This window comes from Acipenser ruthenus, chromosome 3 (assembly GCF_902713425.1).
Source record: "Acipenser ruthenus chromosome 3, fAciRut3.2 maternal haplotype, whole genome shotgun sequence".
Taxonomy (NCBI): Eukaryota; Metazoa; Chordata; class Actinopteri; order Acipenseriformes; family Acipenseridae; genus Acipenser; species Acipenser ruthenus.
In genome coordinates, this window is record NC_081191.1 from 59,073,668 (window position 1) to 59,099,843 (window position 26,176).

At 35.6% G+C, this 26,176-nt stretch overlaps 1 protein-coding gene across 1 annotated transcript in view; it reads right to left on the reverse strand.

Moving 5' to 3' along the window:
- Positions 1–582: 582 nt before the first annotated feature.
- LOC117435556 (serine/threonine-protein kinase 17A-like) overlaps positions 583–26,176 on the reverse strand; it is a 31,188-nt gene continuing 5,594 nt past the window's right edge. Inside the window, exons 3-8 of the mRNA XM_059014493.1 lie at positions 14,624–14,836; positions 4,490–4,634; positions 3,633–3,759; positions 2,909–2,957; positions 2,641–2,820; positions 583–2,119 (exon numbers count right to left, since the gene is read on the reverse strand). Of these exons, the coding sequence (XP_058870476.1) occupies positions 1,810–2,119; positions 2,641–2,820; positions 2,909–2,957; positions 3,633–3,759; positions 4,490–4,634; positions 14,624–14,836 (1,024 nt within the window). The 3' untranslated portion in view covers positions 583–1,809. The remainder of the gene's footprint in view (positions 2,120–2,640; positions 2,821–2,908; positions 2,958–3,632; positions 3,760–4,489; positions 4,635–14,623; positions 14,837–26,176) is intronic.

Genomic DNA, 26,176 nt, shown 5'->3' on the forward strand with positions numbered 1-26,176 from the left:
TTAATATATGTCTGATTTATAGATTTATGTACGTAAAAAAAAAAAAAAAAAAAAAAAACACGTTTCACTATATTTTTTATGCCAATAAAAAAAGGTACAACAGAGGTACATTTGGAAAGAAGCACCATCAGTTATAGCAAATATAGTAGTACAAATGTGTATTCTTTAGTCTAGGTCTTAAATGAACCTTCTATAGGAAATATACATTTTATAAATAGAATTGATATATATATAGGTGTGCGCTGCCTGTTCAGTAGGGTTTTTAATGATCATTTTGGCATAACGATATTTCTTCCAGTGCATCTGTACATTACATCATAGCTAGCAGGGCTTCTATTCTACAATATTGTGTCCTGGATTTGTTTTCTTTCTGGTCTCACTATTGACAGTACTTTTACAATAATGAAAAAATGATGCAGAACCCTGATCTCAAGATAAATGAAATGAATGAGTACAGTAGCTACAGTATGCTTTAGTCATGTTCTTTCTCTCACTAACAGATAATTCATTTTAAGCTTGTGATTTAACCTGGCCTTCAGAGTAAATATTATGTGTTATTTAGGCATCTTTGAACAAGAAAAGAATATTCTCATTTGGATTTATTTTGTTACTTTTGAAGAAAAACAATACCAACATATGACAGTGTTTAAATATACACCTGAGGAAGGTACATTTCCCCTCACTTATTACATAATTCAATTATATATAAAATAAACACAAATTAACCATAGTGGGAAGGGAATAGGGAACATCCAAAATATGCTGTATATGCCAGAACTGATCTTGGAAGAGATTACCAACAGAGGACCACAAAAGCAAGCTGTAGCATATTTCAATACATGCTGTTGTCATGAGGAATACCTATGTGTTTGGGTATTTTTTGTAAAGTAATAATTGCAACATTTCAACTGAATGAACACACAATGTGTGTCACTTCACTGGAACTACTAGATTTGAATGATGTCTAATGAAAACAGGTAACACTGAAATGTTGGATTTTAAAAGGGAGAGCATTAATTGGATTAATAGTTGTCTTCCTAGTTTTCCCTTCACCTTTATTTGTCTATCCCACTACACTGGTGGGACTAGCCTTCTCTGATTTAGTTTATAAATATTTTCAGTTCTGACATTTGTTAAGATATTACATACATACATAAGACTATTACATACATTTTATTGTAATTAATAGAATGTCAAAAATACCTTTCATAAGTTACAAGCTATCAAAATTGAACACAACTTAATACAAAAATGTCCAGTCCTCCCCAAAATATTATACAAAATAGTAACCTGTAATAGGCATAGAAAGTGTTACACAAAGTTAATTTTAAGAAATGTAATTGGGAAGAGCATTGTGAGCAAGAGGCGGCCATTTCAGACTTTCAGAAAAATCAACTTTGTAACAGCAATAGTTATAATAATATTCAAAATATAGTATACATTTTTTAATGATAAGCTTACAAAACACATTACTGTACAAAATGAACATAAGCTTAAGGAATGTTATAAAATATAAATTTAACACTAGTAACAAATGACTGGGCACTCAGGTTTGGAACCTTAAATTTATTTACAGTGCCATGGTTTCTTTTCTAAATCACTACTATTGTAAAATGTCTGGCTAGATCTATGTGCAGTTGTGCCTTGTTTATTTTCAAAACATTTAGCCTTTACCAAGCATATTTTTGTGGAAAATGTGAATATGAATGTAAACCCAAGAGTACCAGTAATAATTGACCTTCAAGTTAAGAAGGAATATTTTTACAATGGCTTTTAGAAGTCAAAACGTAGTGTCCTTGGTGAAATATATTAATATATGAACTCTCCCGGAATCTCCTGCAGCGAGCTGAAAGGTTCTTCAAATTTGAAGCGTTTAGAGATGGCCTTTTGATCAGAGGTAATGTTCTCCTTTTCTGACTGCCTGCACTGTCCAAGTGTGTATGCCGCCATGACAATTAACTCCTCTGTCACCGAAGTCTGTGCCTCTGGCTCCTCAGGGGGAGAGACTGGACTTACTTCCTCAGGGATGCTTTCGCTGGGACTTGCTACTTCTGAAGCCTCTGCTTGTTCTTGCTGTAACCACTGATGCTGCAGGCAGTCCTCAGCTGTGGCTCTGTCTCTGTTAAAAAAGCAATGGTTAATAATAGATTATTTCTACATGGCAGCTTCCTTTTAGCAGTTTCTAGGAAATAATGTCTGTAATTTGACTGAAAGAAAAACATACTTGCAATAGAGGCAGTCAACTCAGTCTATAAAACAGACTTTGTAACAGCAAAAACAAATAGTTCCAATAACATTCATAATAGATTCAAAATATAGTATACTTTTTTTATCTTACAATATCCATTACTGTACAACTTTAACTTTAGCCTTATGCCTTTGTATCGGCCACATGATTTGATCTGTGACACAAGACTTGTACTATATCTGAGTTTATTCTGAAAACACAGCATAAAGATATCAAAGGAATATCAATACTACTGTTGGGAAACAATAGTTTCGCCTCACAAAATGTTTAGAAATAAAAAAAAAGTGTGCCATATCATAATTTAGATAAAGGAAATAAGTTTAATTACAGCACTAATAAGCTATACAAAGGTAATAATTAATAAGGGTTAAAAGTAGAGATACTTTTCTTACACTGGTTCTTTAATTAGAAGTGCCTTCATGAAATCAATCGCTGACCTGGAGATTCCTTCAAACTCCTCTTCAGAGTAGCTGACATTTATCTGGGAAATATTCAAAAAGGTTTCTTGTTTGTCTTCTCCCAGGAAAGGGGATGTCCCTGTAAGCATCACATAGGCCAGCACACCTATACTCCTGAAAAGAAACACTCAAATTAAATCCTGTGTGTAAATTCATGCAAGTACAACTAGGCTCAACATGGAACGGTAAATAAGTTCCTTACCACATGTCTGTTGCTGTGCTGATTGGCTCGTAATTCAGAATTTCTGGAGCTGCAAGCAGAAATTTGTGTAAATGTAACATTTTTAAAGATAATATTCTTAAAACTTGCATTCTGAGTATCTTTTTGGAATGGATATGTCATTGTATGCTTTATTATATAACAAATCGGACACCGGTTATGTTATTACTCAAGAACGGAAATGATGACATTAATTAAATTATACCTGTTCTAAAACTAATGCATACCGTTGAAATGCTTCACATGATACTTCAGCCTTGCCCTCAACATAAAAAAAATTCTCTTTCAGTGGACTACAATCTTTTTTTTTTTTTTCAGACAAACAGGCATAAATCAACAAAACTTTAATGTAACTCCCATGGCTTTATTGACATAGGAGTTCCATTATTACCTTATAAACACACCACAGCAATACCATTACCACTAAAATCAATCTTTGTTAATGCTGATGGGGCTATTTTTTGTGAAGGTAGTTTTATGCAACTTTTAGAATCCCAAGCTTAAAACGCAACTCCACCACAAAAATCCTAGAATGAAATGGACTAGTCCTGTAAATATGTATTTTATGGATTAAAATAAAAAAATAAAAAAATAAAAAAATAAATAAATAAATGAATGAAGTGTTAAATCATTAGTTGCCATGCTACCCCCTCATTCCAAACTAGACAAGAAATACATCACTCCATTATTTTATGGAGTTACTTACCCACATACTCGGGTGTTCCCATGATTTCTCTCAGCTCCTCATTGCTGCTCATTATTCTAGAAAGCCCAAAGTCAACTATTTTGATATCTCCCAAAGGTGACTCGCTGGTTAGCAGAATGTTCTGAGGCTGAAATACCATTATGATAAATTAGAAAATACCCATGCCTGTCAATTTTTAAAGGAAACCTCCCTTTTGTTCAATAACTGTTTCCATTTTCCTTCTGTACATATAATGTGCAATTTCACAATCACCTTTAACATTAAATATTGTCTATTGCTTTAGGATATTTTCAACATTTGAAAAAATCACAAAGGTTTGTTACTAGATTCATAATAATGTTACAAGAATAAATCCAACCTGAAACAATTGCATTTCAAAAGTAACAGTGCACATCAGTCTATGGATTTAAATGTTTACATGTGCATTACAATTAAAGACCAAGAGTTTTGATGGGATTTGCCTTTTACCAGAGTATACAAGAGGAGTCACATTGAAAAAGCCGTGGTCCACCTGTCCCACACAGACAAGTGGCACGCCAAAAATCCCATGACCTCCTATAAATAAAATCTCCAAGTGGATCACTGTCAACACCAATTAGATTGGAATCTTAAAAAAGGAGGTTACGATTGTACAGCATACTTTAGAGCCTCCCTGCTAGCTTACATGGTCCGTTGCCTTTTGGTAAAATGCCAGATAGAGGCTGCAACTCTTAACTTAATAGTGAGCTATTTTTTAATTCATTACAATATATAGACAGAGAAGTTAATTTTATATACGCTACATAGAGCTTCACTACAGCTTTCATTGCCATAGAAAAAGCACACAGTATAAATAAAAAGATAGATTCGGCTCATACCTTCAAATCAAGGTGGACCACATTATTTTGGTGTAGGAATGCTACACCTTCCAAGATTTGCTTCATTAGTCGTTTAACATCTTTCTCCTTGAAGGCCTCGTCTCGGTCAGCGACACACTGGTTAAATATTTCACCACCAGCAGCACTGTGAACAAAATGAATACCGAGTAAAATCAACTATACCCTGTGGTAAAGGGAACTCAACAACAACGGCTGTCACAAAACTCAAACCCAACCTTCAGCCCATATCTAAAATAATTGCCTTTGATTTGTTTTAATAATGTCTGTCGTTTATCAGCATGTTAAAGTGGGATGTTTACATGCTTTTGCCTCAGTCTACAGTTTTGATGGAAAAGCCACAGTACTAAAAAGAAACACATTTTAACATTTCATTTTATTATTTTCCTTTTTTTTGCAATACTTCAGTTTTAATGTGTGAGAATATTTCTCACACATTATAAAAAAATATATTCAGTAAATGGAAGCTTTTTTTTTTTTTTCCTTTTTGTGGACAAAGTTCTGTATCGAACTAAGATTAAAAAAAGGCTCTTGAGAACCAAGGTCAAGGGTTCAATCGATTTCTCAGCTCAACTGTAAATCCAGAGTCATTTTTCTATTAATTAAAACATGCCAGTGTTAGGCATCGATCAGAACAGCAATGTAACCTAGCAACATTTTCTTGTTTAGCATAGGAACTACAGTATGTCCTTATGCTACAGATTCCACAAGCTAGCCGGGGTGTTCCTTGGCCTGGTTACATTTTTCTCAGTATCTGTATTCAATATTTAGGATGCTCCTTTTGTATATGACAATGGGATGTTGATTAATGCTTTATGAAGCAATCATTACTTCCTGGGTAGTCTGACATGCAGCAGCGACTGTAGTTGATTTACTAGCCAATGAATCTGCTGATTAATCAATAAACCAAAAGTAATTTTCATGCTACAGCAAGCAACACTCCACAGATCACATCCTGAAGTCAAAATATACAGTAATAAATGCCTGTTCTCCCTCACATGTGTTGCCACAGTAAGAAAAAAAGAATCAGTTTCAAAGTAAAACTAAGTTTACTGTGTGTTAGACATTATAATGCAACTGCATGTTATTTATTTTAAAAGATGAAACATTAGGGTACTTTTGGTAGAGCCAAAGGGCAACAAGCTACTGGATCAGACTGTGATGTACCCCCAATAATCACTACTAAAAAAAAAAAAAAACGTGCTCACATTTCAAAATTTCTGCTTGAGGAAAAAGTTAGTCCAAACTACATAACTGCTTTTCTCCAAAAGACTATTTGAATTCATGCTCCAGTAAAAAAAAAAAAAAAAAAAAAAAAGGTTTCAGATTTTTGTTTTATTTTTATTGCCCAAATTTTTACTAATGAGACCTGCTCATTTTATTAATTAAGTCATTCTACTCAATTAATAAACATCCTTTTTTAAGGCCATTTTGAAGACCCTGCATCCTAGAACTATTTGTTAAATTGTACTTGCTCCAACCTCAATGTGAGAGATCATGTGATTTATAAAAAACAACAATCATGTGACTTATAAAAAAGGTCAAGTTGAGCTTGTATCTCAGTTCAGCTCAAACAAAGATGCAATAGTAGCATGTTGGCCCTCACTATTCTTCTCTATTTTTCATTTCAAGCCGCAATATAAAATGAAAGCGTTAACTCAATACCCTCCTTCTAGGATGGATGCATTTAGTAATTAACTTCTCCACTCACTGTGCACTTAGTTACAGAGAAGCAGCATCGGCAGTCATTGGTTAACAGGGAAGCTTAAGTTAATGCTGCTCTGCTTAAGTTGCAACAGGGGTCACCGAGGAGCAAAGGCAGATTTCCTCAGACAGGACAAGGAACTGCATGGGCTGGAATAGGAGACTTGACATAAGTAAACAAAATCAATAGCTTCAATCAAAATTGATGAAAATCTCCCTTAGATATTAGTGTTTAAACAGTTTTTATTATTATTATTTTTTATTGCATTCATTAATTATGGTCATTATACCAGCTGCTTCTTTTTTTGGCCCCAGATAGTTCCCAGTACATTGCTGACCAGAATAGATTAGTAAGCAATTCAAATTGATATTTATTGTAACGGTTTCATCCTGAAAGTATGGCATGGATATTCTGGTATTTAACACTTTCTACCGATTATAATACTATTTATTACCTTCTTACACTCAATAAGCGATTTTAATAAAATAATAATAGCAAAACCATTCAGCTGGATTCATAAACTGGATGTGTCCTACTGTAGATCACTCAATGTCTAGACTGAATTAAACCTGCAATTTCAGCAGAGAGCAGCAAGCACAGATTATTTGCAAGAGGCACACCACACTTGGATCAGAGCTGTGTAATTTTGAACTTCAATAGAACAGCAGCTCAAGAGCAGTGGTTGCTAGGGTTCTTTGTCACTATTTCCAGAACTGCTTTATGCCTGCGTTCCCTATGACAGTCAAATACCCAGAGGTTTCTGTTTAAATGGAAGTCTGTAATTACAATCTACTCATAGCATCTTAAAGCCATCACAAATCTTGAAATCAGAAACTTGAGGCTTTGTAACTAGGGCACTCACTTTCCAAAAATACCAGCAAGGGTCAATAATATTAAACTACATGAAATGAACCTGCATTGGTACTGCAACAATTAATCAGAATACGATTACAACGGTTGCATTAATCGATTAATATATTCATGCAACATGCCAAGTATTATTTATGTACATTTTTTTTGTTTAATCTAAAATCTGTTTATTGTTTGGAATTGTGTTGTTCAAATGGTTCTGCTATCCTTCATGTTTATGTAACCATGTATTTGCTGGTTCTTTTGAAAATCTGGTGGAAATACAAGATTATTCAACCTTGTTGTACAGAACCATGAAGTATTTTACATACATACTGTCCTACATCTCTTGTTTTGTTAGTGTGCATTTTGCAGGGTTCTGACCTTCAACATCCAGAGACCACATTGTGTGTAAATTCCCAGAGATACAGTATTATTATTATTATTATTATTATTATTATACAATTGAAAAAAGAAAATATACCAAGTTGAAATAATGTCAATACCTGTATTTTTTCAAGACAAATCAAAAACATCTGACAAACTAAATAGTACCATAAACTGTCAAAAATAAAAACAGAATACACATATACAGGAGTGCAACAAGTTGACAACCATACAACACACTCTATTGAATAAATTGAATGGTTGCATGGAGTTATCTGTACTATTGCATACTCCAAAAGCAGTCTGCCGTTATGAGTTGTGTATCTGTGTAACAAGCTCTGCAGTGCTAAGAGGAGTTAGGAAAATCAGTAATTCAGAAACATTTTCATTATGCTCAAAAAAGTCACAGGATTTGAAATATTAAAAGGAACAGATATTTCAAAAAGTCTTGAGGTCTTGCTTCGTTCCAAGGCAGAACCACAGTACCCATCACATGAAGCAGATTTTCTTTTTTTTCCTCATTCATTTAATACATTTTTTTAAAGCTGTAACAGCAAATTATTTAACTTCACACTTATTAGGGTCTTGCACTGGTTCTTAACTTTTTCAGTTTAATCATGCATAGTACATTGAAACATTATAAGCCATTGTTTTCTTACTGTATATTAGGCTTATGTTAAATGTATGAAAGAGACACAAAAGTAAAATATAAAAACACACTATAAAATACCAAAATCAAGTCTACTTATTTTAGGTATATGAGAGTTTACTTTAAACAAACATTTACACTAAAACTATAAATGTTTAATCTAATAAGCTATACAACCCTAGATTTGTAGTATTAATAATGTAATTTACTTCCACTACATTTGGACAATTCCAAATTGCAATGGAAGTCAAGCTGTGCAGTGAACTGGGGGCCTCTCTCATTTCCATCCTGCTCATGCATCTTTTAGGTATCATTCATTTAAAATATTATACACGCCAGGTTTGTTCTATGCAAACAGTGCAGATGTTAACAGCACTATTCACTTTCAAGAAATACTGTCATATTTTACAGGTCATACAGCATGTAACAAAAACTGTTTAGTTGAATCTAGAAGACATCATTTATGTGATGGAACAGCACTTTTCACCCCCTTAGGCCAAACAGGCTACAAGCCACAAATTGGGGCCATCACGTGCCGGTGGAAAGCACAGTGACATAATGAACTCACAGCTGGAAACCAGAGAGCAACGAGGCCACGTTTTTCTGCTGGCTGGAGAAATGCCTCAACTTGACTGCAAGTCTATACAACAATCTTTTTTTTTCTTAATTTCACGTGCTAGTTTTTCATAAAAGCAAAATGCATTCCGCTCTACTTCCCACAAGCACAAAAGAGCTCCATTCTCTTTTTGAACACTGCTGACAAAGCCATTTGTATGGATCATTTCAATCCACCACTAAGCCCCTTTTTATTAAATTTCAGTTTTTGTTTTATATTGCACCCACGCTGGCAGTCGTGTTAAGTTTATCATAGGATGTTATGTACACTTTCATTCTAATTTTAATGCAGGTTTCGTCCTCAATCCAAGCTCAGATGGTAAGTTTAGTGAAACAGAAAACAGAAATTAAATCCCGAAATCAAAACTGTTGTGCACTTAAGGCTTTAGTTTTCCTAAATACAGACGTACTCAAATTTGTTGGTACCCCTCCACAAAAAACGAAGAATGCAACATTTTCTCTGAAATAACTTGAAACTGACAAAAGTAATTGGCATCCACCATTGTTTATTCCATATTTAACAGAAATCAGACTTTGCTTTTGATTTTTTTATTCAACATAATATTGTAAATAAGAAAACAAATGAAAATGGCATGGACAAAAATGATGGGACCGCTAACCTAATATTTTGTTGCACAACCTTTAGAGGCAATCACTGCAATCAAATGTTTTCTGTAGCTCTCAATGAGACTTCTGCACCTGTTAACAGGTAGTTTGGCCCACTCTTCCTGAGCAAACTACTCCAGCTGTCTCAGGTTTGATGGGTGCCTTCTCCAGACTGCAAGTTTCAGCTCTTTCCATAGATGTTCGATAGGATTCAGATCAGGACTCATAGAAGACCACTTCAGAATAGTCCAATGTTTTGTTCTTATCCATTCTTGGGTGCTTTTAGCTGTGTGTTTTGGGTCATTACCCTGTTGGAGGATCCATGACCTGGGACTGAGACAGAGCTTTCTGACACAGAATGCCTTGATAGTCTTGAAATTTCATTGTGACCTGCACAGATTCAAGGTACCCTGTGCCAGGCGCAGCAAAGCAGCCCCAAAACATAACCGAGCCTCCTCCATGTTTCACTGTAGGTATGGTGTTCTTTTCTTTGAAAGCTTCATTTTTTCGTCTGTGAACATAGAGCTGATGTGACTTACCAAAAAGCTCCAGTTTTGACTCATCTGTCCAAAGGACATTCTCCCAGAAGGATTGTGGTTTGTCAATATGCATTTTAGCAAATTCCAGTCTGGCTTTTTTATGTTTTTCTTTCAAAAAGTGGAGTCCTCCTGGGTCTTCTTCCATGGAGCCCACTTTCGCTCAAAAAGCGACGGATGGTGCGATCAGAAACTGATGTACCTTCACCTTGGAGTTCAGCTTGTATCTCTTTGGCAGTTATCGTTGGTTCTTTTTCTACCATTTGCACTATCCTTCTGTTTGGGGTCGATTTTCATCTTGCGGCCACGCGCCAGGGAGGTTGGCTACAGTTCCATGGACCTTAAACTTCTTAATAATATTTGCAACTGTTGTCACAGGAACATCAAGCTGCTTGGAGATGGTCTTGTAGCCTTTACCTTTACCATGCTTGTCTATTATTTTCTTTCTGATCTCCTCAGACAACTCTCTCCTTTGCTTTCTCTGGTCCATGTTCAGTGTGGTGCACACAATGATACCAAACAGCACAGTGACTACTTTTCTCCATTTAAATAGGCTGAATGTCTGATTACAAGATCGGAGACATGTGTGATTCTAATTAAAGAAACTAATTAGTTTGAAATATCACTATAATCCAATTATTTATTATCTTTCCCAAGGGGTACCAACAAATGTGTCCAGGCCATTTTAGAATATCTTTGTAGAATAAGCAATAATTCACCTCTTTTCACAGCTTCTTTGCTTTATTCTATGACATACCAAAGGCATGCAAGTATACATGATAAAATAGATTTTAATTTCATCACTTTTCAGGAGGAATGAAGCATTATTTCAATGAGCTGTAAGGGTACCAACAAATCTGAGCACGTCTGTATATGTATTTAGATATCCTGACGGCATCTGAGCGGCAGATTTGCAAAAATAACAATTTTATAAGCACTTCTACCTAGAACTGCCAGACGCGTAATTTTGATGCGTATTACAGTACAGTACTTTTATTTTTATATATTTCATGGAATGTGGGAGGTGATGTGGTCTGGCTGTAATTCTATTAAACTGCGTCTGTTTTACGTGACCGCTCCTGGATGTAAACAAACCTAGGATTAATTTTTTTATATATAGACAATGTTACGGAATAGTTTTCGCCAAATCTTGAGATATTTGTGTTTTTATTTGAGAGAAATTAGAAACATTTGCTCTGGCAATGAGGATTTGCCCTCTACAATTGTCAATGGAGGTGCGCTGTTTCCACAGAAGCACTCTGCTGCAGGGTCACGCTGTAACAATCAGCCCTTAGCCTATAGCTAACTATATACGTTTCCAGAAATTATAACTAGTTACTGTGCCAAATATAAGAAAATCTAAAATATTTAAGTACAAAAGGATTGACTGACAGCGAAAAAAAACATAACTTGCACTTCAATAAGGACATGAAATAAAAGAAAAGCACGGCCCTTGCACAGGCAAGCGCGCGCAATTCAATGCAACAACCACAATAAACAATTCATTCAGAATGAATAATATTAAATATAATATTAAATATTAGAGTGTACATTTAAACTTCATTCCCCATGAATTAATTGTCCGTAAGGTTGCAATGTTCCGTTTGTTTAAAGCAAATCGGCCAGTACAACAAAAACAAAAAAATACAAGACGTGGGCTACTAGCTCAGTAGCAAAAAAATATGTGCATTTAAAAAATAATACCCAAGTTAGACGTCCAGCAAGAAAAAATTATTAAACTGTGTTTCTCTCACCCATTTGAGGGAGGTGTAGCAATGAGATCTTCTGTGTTTTAGCGTCTAAATTAAATCTTCATTCTTCATTAGTTTGTAATCCACAAGGGAAAGATAGGCAGGCAATGCAGGTACACAGTGGCAGTGTAGTGAATTATAAAGTCTGTTCTCTTAGAACTAAGTTAACCTGATCTTAACTGAACTTTCTTTCTTTTCAAGCGCCAATACAAACTATTGATAAAGAAAAATAACAAACAAGCGGCAGTGATCAAGCCTCAAAGCTAGGCAGTCCCTGCTAGGTACAGACGGAGATTGTAGTAACCACACACCGGCCATGACTTTTGCAGACATTAAAGGTTTGCTGACAAGGCTTTTGCTCTTTTTTTTTTTTTTACTCGTGTATTAGTCAGCCCCCCCAACTTCAGGATTGTATTTTGGGGTTAAATTTCTCGACTTATACTCGAGCAATTACATTAAAATGTATATTTTTTCTTTCAAGGTTACAGTAGGGTAAAACGTTTATGTTAAGGGAGAGATAAGTTATCATAGATTGTACAGTACTGGGTTACCCTGTCACTTCTGCTACTACAAACATAGAAAAACACAAGTCGTGGCAATATCTTATAGTAACACCATACTGCCCATCATGCACTATTTCAAAAGATCATGAAATTCATGCATTGAACTGTAGCTTGAAAGGGATATGGAAAGCTCCCAAACCTTATTTAATCTGAGGTGTTCCATATCAAACAAATCCAGTGCTATGGTAATGTAAAGTACAACCTGCTGCAGACAAATGACAAACTGTAGAGCCCCATCTTATCAGCTTACTGTACGCTACGTGTGTAGAAGGATTATTTGAACTACTGAGTACTCGAAAGGTCTTTTTACACCAAGCGTGTCACATCAAAGCGTCAGCGACCAGTGTATTTTGACACCATCAGGTTGCTTTCACAGTAAAGGCATCAATGACTCTGAAGCACTGTCAATGAACACATTTCCTTAGAAGTATAAAATTATATTTGTATTTTTTTCAGCACCAAGTACTGTAACAGAAATTATATCTCACGATAACTAATTAAAGTTGTGTGTTTTGCAGAAAAAAACAGTATACATTATTTATACATTTGATTAGTCTGCAGTTTCCAGTGGTGCTATCTTTGTCACACTGTTGTCTTTCTTTACAATATGTCTTCACTGCTGAAAGTTAAGTGACTACAGTTATAAGGATGGTCGTCATTATGACTACTACCCTGATAATATTTATGACATTGTTTGAACACTTCTATTTGTTGCTAATCAACTCTTGAAGTACACTGGCTAATGATCACCAGTAATTCAGTATACATGAAAGCCTCCAGTACAGTATTATAAAAAAAGAATGTTACCCTGGATTCTGACATTGACTTGACAAGCTTGGAGTGAATTCTTTGGAATGAAATGCTACAATATCGTCTATTAGGCATACAGTATTGTACACTGGTAAATGAACACGCCTGTCTGTAACAACAATACATCTCTCCTAGTCATCATCCTCTAAGTTGGAGGAGTCCCATTTATTACTTGACATCTCCCAGACAATGACTCCTGCTTCTTTGAAAATGGCTGCCTGTATGTCATGGCTGATTCGAGATTGGGCAGTGGCGTTTTTGTTTGTCTTTTCTCAGCAGTTAGTCACGTTGCTGTTTGTGTACTCGGCAGGCACGTCTTTTCTTGCCGATTTTTATACACTATACTCTGATTTAAGATGCAGGCCATGTTTGAGAAAAAAAAATGGTTTAAAAAGTGTGTCTTAAATTGGAAGGAATACAGTAATTGTTGCCAACCCAGATTTGTATTATGTGACCTTGACTGGGAGGTCAAAGATTTCCCACAATCCTTGTAGGTCTATCAAATGACAATTACAATGCAGACACAGTAAGAAAAAGTTTGAGACAGGTGAACCAACAGAAGTTCCCTGCAAACACAGTACAGTGCACTTTTCTGCTGCTACCTAAAAGGTGTCCTTTCTAAGAATTGCTGTATAAATCCTGGATACATATGAATTCAGCCAGCACAGAAACAGTGTGCATTGTTTTGGAAGGTATCATACTGTATAAACATTTGCATTAGCTTTGTACAATTGCCTATGAAAGACTGTTCCTTGGTTTACCTGCTTTGGCTTTGTTTTGATTAGTAACACAAATTTGATAATGAGTTTGTTTGGACTATTACTGTACCATTGGAACACGATGAAAAAACCCATTTGCAATGTATCCACACACTTTCCATCCTACAGTCAAATTATATCGAGCCATTCCTCCATTATGAGAGAGGAACTTGGCAAGTTGTTCAAACAGGAGGGTCTACTGAGTTACAGTACATAGAAGTGCTGTGGCTTTATTTCCATTTCCATGAACTGGGAGACCAAGAGTCACAACATCTGCCCAAGATCAACAGATCATTTTGCAGCATCTTCGTGATATCAATTGTTAAATCAGCACAATAAGTCACTGCACCTGCTCTAAAACAGAGTTTGTCATTTTTCGATCACATCTAGTGAATTTTATCCTAATATAAGTGGTAAGTTTCTATTGATGCTCAAATATAAGTGATATGTTTCTTTTGATGCTCAAATATAAGAGATACATTTCTTTTGATGCTCAAATATAAAGTGGCATGTTTATATTAAATCACTGTGTTTATTAAAACAAAACCAAAAAAAAGACTTGCACTTTAAAATATCAATCCAAAATTGCACTAAAATGTAGACCACCATCTGATCTTTGAACAGTTCACAAAACACAAGGTCTTATTGTACTTAAGGGCATGTGTTTTTGTAACTTGCAAGGTGACCCTAGGTTTATTATTAATAGAGAATCTAAGAAGGGAACTATAGTCAAGAGTGCATTCTGACCATGACATTTATAAAAGCATTGTGTTAAATAAAAGATTCTAGTGCATAACTCAATAATTACTATTAGTGTCAGAAACAACAATAACCTAGAATGAATCTTTTAGATATTTAGACATCTCTCAGACTGTAAAAACACTTACTATTCCAGCACCAAGATCATTTCTGAGGAGGTCTCGTAGACTTCATGTAGGTCAATGACCCAGCAGTTGGATTTGGCCAGCTCTAGGACGGCAATCTCGTGGATAATCTCCAACCGACAGTCTTGTCCCTTTCTCCTCTTTCTCATGCATTTAGCAGCATACGCCTTCCCTGTGCTCTTCTTCACATACTTCTTCACCACAGCAAATTTACCCCTGTGAATTACAATTTAAACATGTTTAAAAAAGAAAAGTGCTGTACCACTGTATATCTCTTCCCATACCCTACCAGTACAGAACAAAACATGCCTACTGTACAGTATGGCTAATGAATGTTGTTACCAAAATAATTATTATTCCATCTGTTTCAAGGAACCACATCAAGATTAATTGTTCCTGTTTAACCTACTGACCAACAGAACATCTGGACAGAAATATTATTTAATTTGTACAGATGCTTCTGACCCTACAGTATGGCTATAACAGGGCTACTGATTTTCCATGATCGCGGAATCACGGACGGAATCGTGGAATTAGGCATTGGGACGGAACTGGCATTTCGGGAATGGAATTCTGCTTTGCAACTGCACCTTTTAAACAAAAAAAACCTAACTGCGCAAACAGTCTTTTACCGCTGTTATTCTCCTACAAAAAATAATGGATTGCTTTGAAAACTACACTACCCAGAAGGGTTGACACGTGTATAAAACGTTTTTGTATGTTTATTTGGATCATTGGATAATGAGAAAACAGGTGGCTTTGTGGGCAATACGCTGATGGACTGTCTGTCTCTGTTGCGGCGCTGCCTGTGTGCTGTGTGAGTCGAGTTGTTTAAAAAAGCAACTAGCTGTTTTGTGAGAGTTCTATTCTGTGGAATAATTTTGGAGTTGTATACAGAAAAGTACCGATCGTCAACCCCCCGCCCGCCCCATTAAAAAAACTTAATTGAATTTATGTATTCATTTATTTAGTTATCATCGCAAATCCCTTACTCTGTCACCCGCTCAACACAAGGAAACGACACGATGGTTGAGGTGAAACCTTTAGTTTTATAATTTATCATTAACTCCTTAATAATACTACATACTTATGAGTGGGTTTTAGTTTTTTTTACTCGTGTTGCTATAACATGGCTCTCTCTTTACTCTAGCTAGTAAGAACAGAAAATTGTGAAAATTGTAGATTCAACAATGAGTGGACCAATAAATACTTATTTTACCAACTGTACCGAACACAAAGCCAATGTGTTTATTGTGCAATGAATGTGTGTCAGTAGTTAGGAATACAATATGAAAAAGCATTTTGAAACCAAAGAAGGAGCTTTTGGAAATACGTATCCAGAGCAGAGGGCACAGTAGTTAGAAGCTCAAAAGTAGAAGCGCTGATCTCTTAACAGTTATACTATTAATATGTCACATACATTTTAAAATGTTTGTAATGATACTCTGTTAAATTATCACACTGTTCTATTATTAAAGTACTATTCATATGGTAAAATGTGTAAGTCTTGTTCAATATATGAACATTAAGTTATATATAATTGCTTAAAAATATGCAGAGTAAAATACTCTGGCCTGCCTACTCCTAACTTTTTTCCAATCTGGCATCCTTAAATTAAAAAAAACTAGTTGAAGAGCCCTGCTCTAACTAAGGCAACTCTATCTGTCCAGGGTATACGAGAAACACATGCAACAGTTTTGCAGGAGCCCTATTTATATAGGTATATGCTACTGACTTTCAACAGGAAGCTTTTGAATGATCTCTTTCACTTCACAAAAGAGAAAGCTAAAAGGGTGCACGAGAAGACAGTGTTCTGAGTGGATAAAATCGGAGATGGATTGGTACTTTCTTAAACGTTTCTGCAACAGCTTAAGCAATTAGGAAGTTCAGTTTAATTGCCCTTACTGTAGATGTCTACTTTTTTTTTTTTAATACATCCCACTTCAATACCCAAAATATCCTTTTTCTTGGTAACCCAAACAGCATAATTTATTTTTACATAGTTGAGTAGTGTAAACCCCATGACAATATAGCAAATTAGTTACAGGTATCATTTTACTTCACCAATGCCCTTGGGTATGAAACGGAAACTAGATAAAGATCACGTGTACTGTACAGTGTTGCTAAAAAACTAATTCCCCTATTTGCAGTGTAAATATACACAATTCAGTATCTTTTCATCAACAGTAAAGGGAAGGCTTGCTCTTCAGTCCAGCGTCTATGGGTACTGACACACTGCTGTTATCTAGGGAGCTGAACATCCCTTTGTCTCCCTGCATTTCTAGAGGATGAAGTCACCTTCAAAATTACATTGCCCTTTCTACTCATACAACCATATACTTTGTATGGTGACCCACTTCTGTAGTGCGAAGGTACACAATCCAGACCAGTGTGAAAAGCAAATTTTGCAGGGGCTGATGTGAGGCTTTCAGAAATAAAGCAAACGATTTGTCTGTATAAATGCATTCTCTAGAAAAACACCTAAATTTATGAACATTGCATGAAACTGATTTACAGAACTAACCAGACTGACACAGTTTCACAGTAATCTGGTTTGTTCAGCAAAAATAAATAAATAAATAAATAAATAAATAAATTCCAGGATATGGTTTAATAAAGTAATTTCTGTATATTACCGCTTATAGACAGTCCATTGAAAACTGCTGTAAACTAAACTAGCTATCATTACTGTATCATGAAGAATATCAACATAAAACTATAGTCAGGCACATATCTCCAGCCTCAACTTTTTTATCACAAGTCTTAACATTGCCAACATGAAGGTACAATTTAGGCTGTCTAATGGTGTGCGAAAAACATTGATGTAATAGTGATTTGTTTTTTTTTTTCCCCCCATTTAGTTTTTTTGTAGTATATTAAAAAAAAAAAAAAAAAAAATCACAAAAAGTTCTCAGAATCAGATCCATGTTGTGGAAACATACTGTACTCAGTTTTGGAGTAATGGAGGAGGCTCAGGGTCAACTACTGTATTTGAGAAAGAAGGATGACAACAATGCACAGACAACCAATTTGCTAAAAAAAACACTAAATTATAACCATTATAAAAGCAGATGCTCCAGCAGGCTGACCACACTTGCAGAAGTCTTTGGGGCCACAGTAAAATTGTTTTACATACAGTATACAAATCTTCATGCAAATCTTTTGGTAGTACAACATACAGAAAAGGAAATGGGAGTTTATTCCTCCATATGAGGTCAGTGACACAGGTAATGGAATCTTATTAGGCTGTAATCATGGAGTACCCACCTCCAAAATACTGTACTGTATGCTAACCCCCACTGATACAAATCCAATAATGTCATTAAATAATGTACAGTACTGTGTGTGCAACAATGTCAGGTGTACTGAATGTGTATGAAACAATATAGTATAGTATGAAGTATGAAGCTGGTAGGATGCCATTTTGGATGCCCTAAAGGTTGTATAGGAATAAAGGAGTTATTTATACCTAAACTTTAGTGATACAGTGAAAAGTTCATCCTATCGAATAATGTATTAGATTAGCAAATAACTGAATTTATAACGATGTATGCAGGACACAAAGTCACATATTTACTGCCCCCCTGATCTGTCATACAGACAGCATTGTATGCATTGTATCAGTTTGATTGAACATGTAACTTTTAAACATCTTTGTCTTTATCACTGGCATCTTGTGTGTATTACAGTACATACTGTATCAGAGATCAAACATAATGCTAATCCATTCCAGGTGGTGGACCATAAACTGCCTGTTTTTTTTATTAAAAGGCACCATCAATAAAAATATCAAAACATGTTCAGAGATCCTATATGTAACTACAAGTAGCCTACATGATTACAGCATCAATCTCTATCATAGTTTTTCCAGTCATTGTTTTCGTAAAATACACTGCCAGAGAAGGAGCAAACCAAGACTTAAAACATTAAATCAAAGCTTTTAATTTGTAATCTTTTCTGTATAATCTTACTCCCTGCCAGCCATAAGCAATTTATTGGTGCATACTTACTACTACCATACTTTCATTTCAAACAGTATAAATGTGGCTCAACCCAACGTGTTAGTGTTAGGACTTTGTTTTCCTTCTTCAGACACTAAAACAGTTAACAGGATTAACATTTCTACTACTAATGATAAACCACACAAATATAATTTTTTTTTTTTTTTAACCAAATTCTAATGATACTGCACATTTGACTACCAAATGGTCTTAAACAAGGTGCAGCATTGTTTGTAACAGTCATCACTGCTTGCCTGCAAATGATCAATTAGAAAATATACTGCAATGGATTGCCAAATTTCCAGTCATGAGTACACTGACCTACAATATGTCTCAAACAAGAATACATTTCTACAGTAAAGCTCAATTGTTAAGTGAAATGACAGCACCCTCCACTGCTTCCTGTGAAGTCATTTTAATTATCCATTATAATGTAACAACAGCCTATGAATAAAGGCGAACAGAATTGATTCAATACATGCATTACATCGGAGTTGGTCAGACTGCATTCATAATGTCATTGCACAAGCCTCACAAAAAGAAACACCCTTTGATAAGTTACTAATACAGTAATTTCAACACGGATATTGTTTAGAATCTCTGTTTTTCACACAGTATATAGAGTATTAAGTATAGGTAATGTGTAATACGCCTGTTAGGGGCTTCGAGGGGTTACGGGACATCATATATTGAGTGGCCTCTGATGACCTAGAACCCCGAGAAGACCTTAACAGGCTTATTACACACACTTACCGATTGTTAATTCTTTATTATATATGGAGAGTTGTAATCGACCAAACATACAAAACACAAATATTAGTAGATCTGCAGAGAGCTGCATGTTGTGCATCATCTGCCTTATTTTGTTTATGCCCACTTTCATTTTTTAACCATAGCGAATGTCCTCCTGCTTTCAGCATCAAGTTTGGTGCAAGGTAGTAGGAAGAATCCGGAGTTGTCCTTTCATGTTTGGATAACATTTAAAAACGTGTTAATCATTCTAACAGGCTCTTCAGTTAGTTAAGACAGACAGCCTGCTTGTTCTGAGACTACTGTACAATGACTGGTTTACTTTATCAGCATCTTCCACTCCTGCATGTTCTTAAATACTGTACAGTAATTCATATTCATGAGGAATTTAAACACTTGTACAATAATTCAGCAAAACATTAGCACTCCAATGAAAAGCTCTACCATGAATGCATCATTTATTATGTTAAAAAACAAACACCTTGAGAGTGCTTAATGTCATTGCTTGCTCTTGTGTTAAAATAATGAAGAAGGTGAAACAGAATCAGCAAGTCAATCAGGACATCAAGGTAAAAAGAAGCAACTTTGTTTAGTAATTAACAGTTTAATTAATTATTTAATATTGAAATCGGCTCAAAACACGGTCACATGAACAAAAAGAAAAACCTAAAACTTCAAGCCCTAGTTCTTTCCGTTTCAAAATGCTGCATCTGTCTTTCTAGTGACAAATTTTTCAGCAGTTTTTTCTGGCACTTACTGTCTTCACAAGTTTAATAACTTTAATTCGGTCATCTAGGGAGGACCTTTTGTTTCTCCACATTTTCTCTCTTCCTTTACAAGAGAGCGCTGTTGTTTTATTGATTATGGATAAAAGACCGTTAAAATGGTTACCATATTCCTTTGAATTTAGGACGTAGCATTTAAAACCATATTTTTCTTATAACAATAGCCCTATGTAAGGGTGCTTAATACAGGTTTGAGTTTGTTGCTGGGTAAGAGAATTGTGGTCGCTGGTCGCATTAGACAGATGGTTGCTTAATACAGTTCAATAAAAGCACAAATATCACTGGGAGGAATTTAAAGTGGTCACTTAGACCAGGTGGTCGCATGAGCAGGTTTGACTGTAATTGCATATTATATATACAGACGTGCTCAAATTTGTTGGTACCCCTCCACAAAAAACGAAGAATGCACAATTTTCTCTGAAATAACTTGAAACTAACAAAAGTAATTGGCATCCACCATTGTTTATTCCATATTTAATCGAAATCAGACTTTGCTTTTGATTTTTTTATTCAACATAATATTGTAAATAAGAAAACAAATGAAAATGGCATGGACAAAAATGATGGGACCGCTAACCTAATATTTTGTTGCACAACCTTTAGAGGCAATCACTGCAATCAAACGTTTTCTGTAGCTCTCAATGAGACTTCTGCACCTGTTAACAGGTAGTTTGGCCCACTCTTCCTGAGCAAACTGCTCCAGCTGTCTCAGGTTTGATGGGTGCCTTCTCCAGACTGCAAGTTTCAGCTCTTTCCATAGATGTTCGATAGGATTCAGATCAGGACTCATAGAAGGCCACTTCAGAATAGTCCAATGTTTTGTTCTCATCCATTCTTGGGTGTTTTTAGCTGTGTGTTTTGGGTCATTATCCTGTAGGAGGACCCATGACCTGCAACTGAGACAGAGCTTTCTGACACTGGGCAGTACGTGTCGCTCCAGAATGCCTTGATAGTCTTGAGATTTCATTGTGCCCTGCACAGATTCAAGGCACCCTGTGCCAGGCGCAGCAAAGCAGCCCCAAAACATAACCGAGCCTCCTCCATGTTTCACTGTAGGTATGGTGTTCTTTTCTTTGAAAGCTTCATTTTTTCGTCTGTGAACATAGAGCTGATGTGACTTGCCAAAAAGCTCCAGTTTTGACTCATCTGTCCAAAGGACATTCTCCCAGAAGGATTGTGGCTTGTCAATATGCATTATAGCAAATTCCAGTCTGGCTTTTTTATGTTTTTCTGTCAAAAGTGGAGTCCTCCTGGGTCTTCTTCCATGGAGCCCACTTTCGCTCAAAAAGCGACGGATGGTGCGATCAGAAACTGACGTACCTTCACCTTGGAGTTCAGCTTGTATCTCTTTGGCAGTTATCCTTAGTTCTTTTTCGACCATTCACACTATCCTTCTGTTCAATCTGGGGTCGATTTTCCTCTTGCGGCCGCGCCCAGGGAGGTTGGCTACAGTTCCATGGACCTTAAACTTCTTAATAATATTTGCAACTGTTGTCACAGGAACATCAAGCTGCTTGGAGATGGTCTTGTAGCCTTTACCTTTACCATGCTTGTCTATTATTTTCTTTCTGATCTCCTCAGACAACTCTCCTTTGCTTTCTCTGGTCCATGTTCAGTGTGGTGCACACAATGATACCAAACAGCACAGTGACTACTTTTCTCCATTTAAATAGGCTGAATGACTGATTACAAGATTGGAGACATGTGTGATACTAAATAAAGAAACAAATTAGTTTAAAATATCACTATAATCCAATTCTTTATTATCTTTTCCAAGGGGTACCAACAAATGTGTCCAGGCCATTTTAGAATATCTTTGTAGAATAAGCAATAATTCATCACTTTTCACAGCTTCTTTGCTTTATTCTATGACATACCAAAGGCATGCAAGTATACATGATAAAATAGCTTTTAATTTCATCACTTTTCAGGAGGAATGAAGCATTATTTCAATGAGCTGTAAGGGTACCAACAAATTTGAGCACGTCTGTGTATATATGTATATATATTATACATATATATTTTTTTAAAACTAAACTAATCTAACCGCTCCTAGGAACTCACGAGCGTGAACTGGACCGATGGTTTTCTCCTTTGAGAGGGGGACGCCGGCTGAGAAGAGAGACCTGAGTTCTAAGAGTGCTTCAGCTGGAGGGGCTGATGGAGGCGATAGAAGGAGAAGTGCAGCAGAAAGTAAATGCGATTAATATTGAGTAGAATCCAGCAGAGGGTTTCGGAGTGAATCAAACAACTTAGGGCTGCTGCAGCAGCATCCAAAAGTTAGTTTAGTAGCAAAGTAAAATTGCCCCTTCCAACAGATACCAAAAAGACTGGGTCTGCAAGTCTGTGTGGTAACTGCAAACTGAAAAACAAGACAAGAATTAGGAAGCTGGCTACAGTTTAAATATGGTGACTGATAGGTAATTAAAGGGTAACTGACAGGTATTTTAGCAGGATGACACAAGAGAGGAGCCCCAGCTCCAGCCCCCCGAAATACACCAAGGTTCTACTTAAAGCCAGGAGTACAGTAAACGCTTTGAAAATATGGCCCCAAGTTTGATCATCTTGATATTGATGATCTGTTAAGGAGTTGCACAACAGTCTTTAATAGAAGCGTATTTGGAGTGTATCCTACAGTATTATGTTATCAAATACTGTACAGTTTATAACTGGATGAAAAATCGATGTGCGATTCAGTTGGTGATCAGAAACACACATTTTAAAGATTTTTATTAATTGTAGGATTCTGATGGAAATCAATTTGATTGGTCTTTAAAGATCTGAAACAAATGTACAAATAACGTTCTAATTTTCCACATGTACTTGTAAAAGATTATTAAGTATTACAAATATATTATGACACAACCAGCCTGTTCATATATTATGAAGCACATTCTTTGAGGCTGAGGACATTAGAAATATGAGAGTGGTTTGGCAGGAGTATGTTTGTTTCCAGTAAACTGTGAATACTGTAATATAATGTGATGGATGAGTGTCTTTTGACAGTGGGTATTTAAATTCTAAATCTTACTATATAAACTGCAGTGGCTTTTACGTACTCAATAGCTACTGTATAGTTGTACTTTTCTTTATTATCTGTTGCGTGAGGCACAGCTACAATTGGAAGTTTGAATCTTTGACTCCAGACAGACCAGGCTTATTCAACTCTGGGTTAACAGAAGCTGTGCATTTTCTAACACCTGTTTCACTGACATTGCAAGCTTGTTTACCCTGCATGCCCATGACATTGGTGAATAATAAGCTTTAAACATGTGACTCAAAAAAGGCAAATGTCATCTGTCTAGGGTATAAAAACATTCTTTAAATTCTTTCTTTTTTAATGTTCTAATTTAAATGGAAATCATCTCCATTACTCTGAATTAGTAATGCATTGTTGTTATTATTTATTTATTTATTTTGACGTGTGACATTGGTTATATACAGAATAATTGGCAAGCTGGTTTTAAAGACCCTATTAAAACTTCTTCAAGCAAGCTACGCTAAATAGCAAAAGCAAGCAAACCACCTTTAAAAATGGATCAGTTTGTATTTGGTATTCAAACAGCAAAAGACACAGTGTGTTGAATTTGTAAGTAGATGTGTTTGACAAAAAGTAAATGTTTATATGATAATACTCAGGATCAGCAGTGCCTGTTGTAATTGAGTAGTCCATCTGCAGGGTATTGATTTTCTAGACCCCCTGCAGTGGATAAAGGAGTTGGCCCATTTAGCCAACAAGCTTATTCAGATGGTTGGTTTGTACTCTGAAAGAATCAGGGTTGGGGCTTTACTGTGCATCTGGGGATACAGTATTTATGGAAAGCAAGAATTTAAACACAGTATAATTAAGTCCTGTGTTTTGGCCATGTACTGTAAGATTGTTAAAGTGTAATTAATAGTCTTTGGAATTGTATTTACAGAAAAAATGTAAAAGGTATTTTGAATCAATATGGTATGGTAAAAATAATTTGCACAGAAGAATCATGCTACAGAACAGCATGAAATAACATTGTACAATCACAGAAGATTTATCTTAGGTTATTTAGTATTATTATTACTATTATAAAAGTCTGATTTCCACAACATTTTTAGGTTGTATTGAACCACTGCAAGTTCAGCCTGCTGCATTTAGCCACCAAAAAACATAATAAAAACAGCACATCTGTCCTTTAAATTTTACTGAGCTTCGATTACATTTTGGTAAATCGATGCATCGAATTAGTACCCAGTTTTAAGTCTCCTGTTGCTGGTTTGCATTAAAACCTTGAGTGTGAGTGCGCTGTTTCTAGTGCTAGTACAGTAAATTAGCGCATTGCTAGGATACGCACTTCAAGCCTACATTATTATTATTATTATTATTATTTATTTCTTAGCAGACGCCCTTATCCAGGGCAACTTACAATTGTTACAAGATACCACATTATTTTTACATACAATTACCCATTTATACAGTTGGGTTTTTACTGGAGCAATCTAAGTAAAGTACCTTGCTCAAGGGTACAGCAGCAGTGTCCCCCACCTGGGATTGAACCCATGACCCTCCGGTCAAGAGTCCAGAGCCCTAACCACTAATCCACACTGCTACCCTTACAACATTACACGTTGGATAAGATAGATCAGAAGTAAGCCAAGTATTCACTTTGTTTTATTTAAAAATTAAGGCAACACGGTTTTGTTTATCTATTAAATCTACCAATTACCTTTTGTTTCAAAGCATGTTGTTTGGATTATATGGCAAGGGTTTGTGAGATTAACTAAAATCTGTAACATTTTTTTCATGTGGGACTAAGTTTGGCATTTTTTAAATGGGAATCAGAGTTATAGTACAAATTAAATATAATATTTATGTGTATTGTAAATGGTAAGGTCTGGCATTACATGGCAAATATCTATGTGTTTTCAAACAAAATACACGTCTTTTTGCCTTGCTGAAACAGTATGCTTATCACTTGTTTATAGTATTATTAAGTGGCTAAAGTTTTTCCCAGTGTGGCTAAAAAACGTTGTTACTTTAGCCACAGTGGCTAACTAAATGAAAGTCTTAGAGGGAACGTAGTTATGGTATAATAATAAAGATCTGCAGTGGTGTTGGTTGTTACAGAGCTGTGTATCAGGGGCGCACCCAGGATCTAGTCTCATCCGTCAACAGGGGAGAATGTGCTAATAAAGTTCAGTGAAGTTCAATCTCGTCTCTGTGTCACATACATTACACGCACCAAACCAAAGAACATGTTGTCACAACCAACCCATTGAAGAGTGTTGAGAGCTGAAACAAGTATTTTAAGTAAACCAATTTCTCACACAAAGGAATAACCAACAGTGTTTCACAGGATTATTATTATTTTTTGGCCATTACGCAAACTGAAAACACAACGTAGCGGCCTGAATAAAGCATCATTTTTCCAGGTAACAACGTAATGGCTCGTTATGCTCAACAGCGCTGCCGAGAACTCTATGTATATATGTGTGTGTGTGTGTGGATTTCCCATTTGTGGCAACGGTCTCTGAACAGTAGCGTTATTACAATGTATTGGAATCTGTGCATTTCATAGATTCTGTAACACATGTAAACTTTTTTTTTTTATATTACTATTGGTTTTGTTTTGTTCTTTGATATAATGTTAAATATTAACAGTTAATAGTGCAGTACAAACACAAAGAGAGACATTTACTAAGATAAAAATAATAAAGACCAAATTCCTTTTTTTTTTTTTTTTTTTTTTTTTTTTTTTTAAGATTCTATTGATTTTTTAGTATTACATGCAAGACAGTCGCTATAAGATTGTTGCCTTTATTAAAAATGTGCACGGATGAATCTAACAGTGATAACCCTAATTTCAGTATACTGGTGTGTATGTAGTTTTTTTTTTGTTTTTTTTTTTTAAACTTTGTAGTTAAGTCTTTGCGATTTTGTTAAAACGTTATTTGCTTATTTAGGGGTTGTTTGCTTGGAACATACTAACCAGGGCTGTCAGTATATCAGAATGTAATATAAAGAGTTTGTGTGTCTGTAGATATGG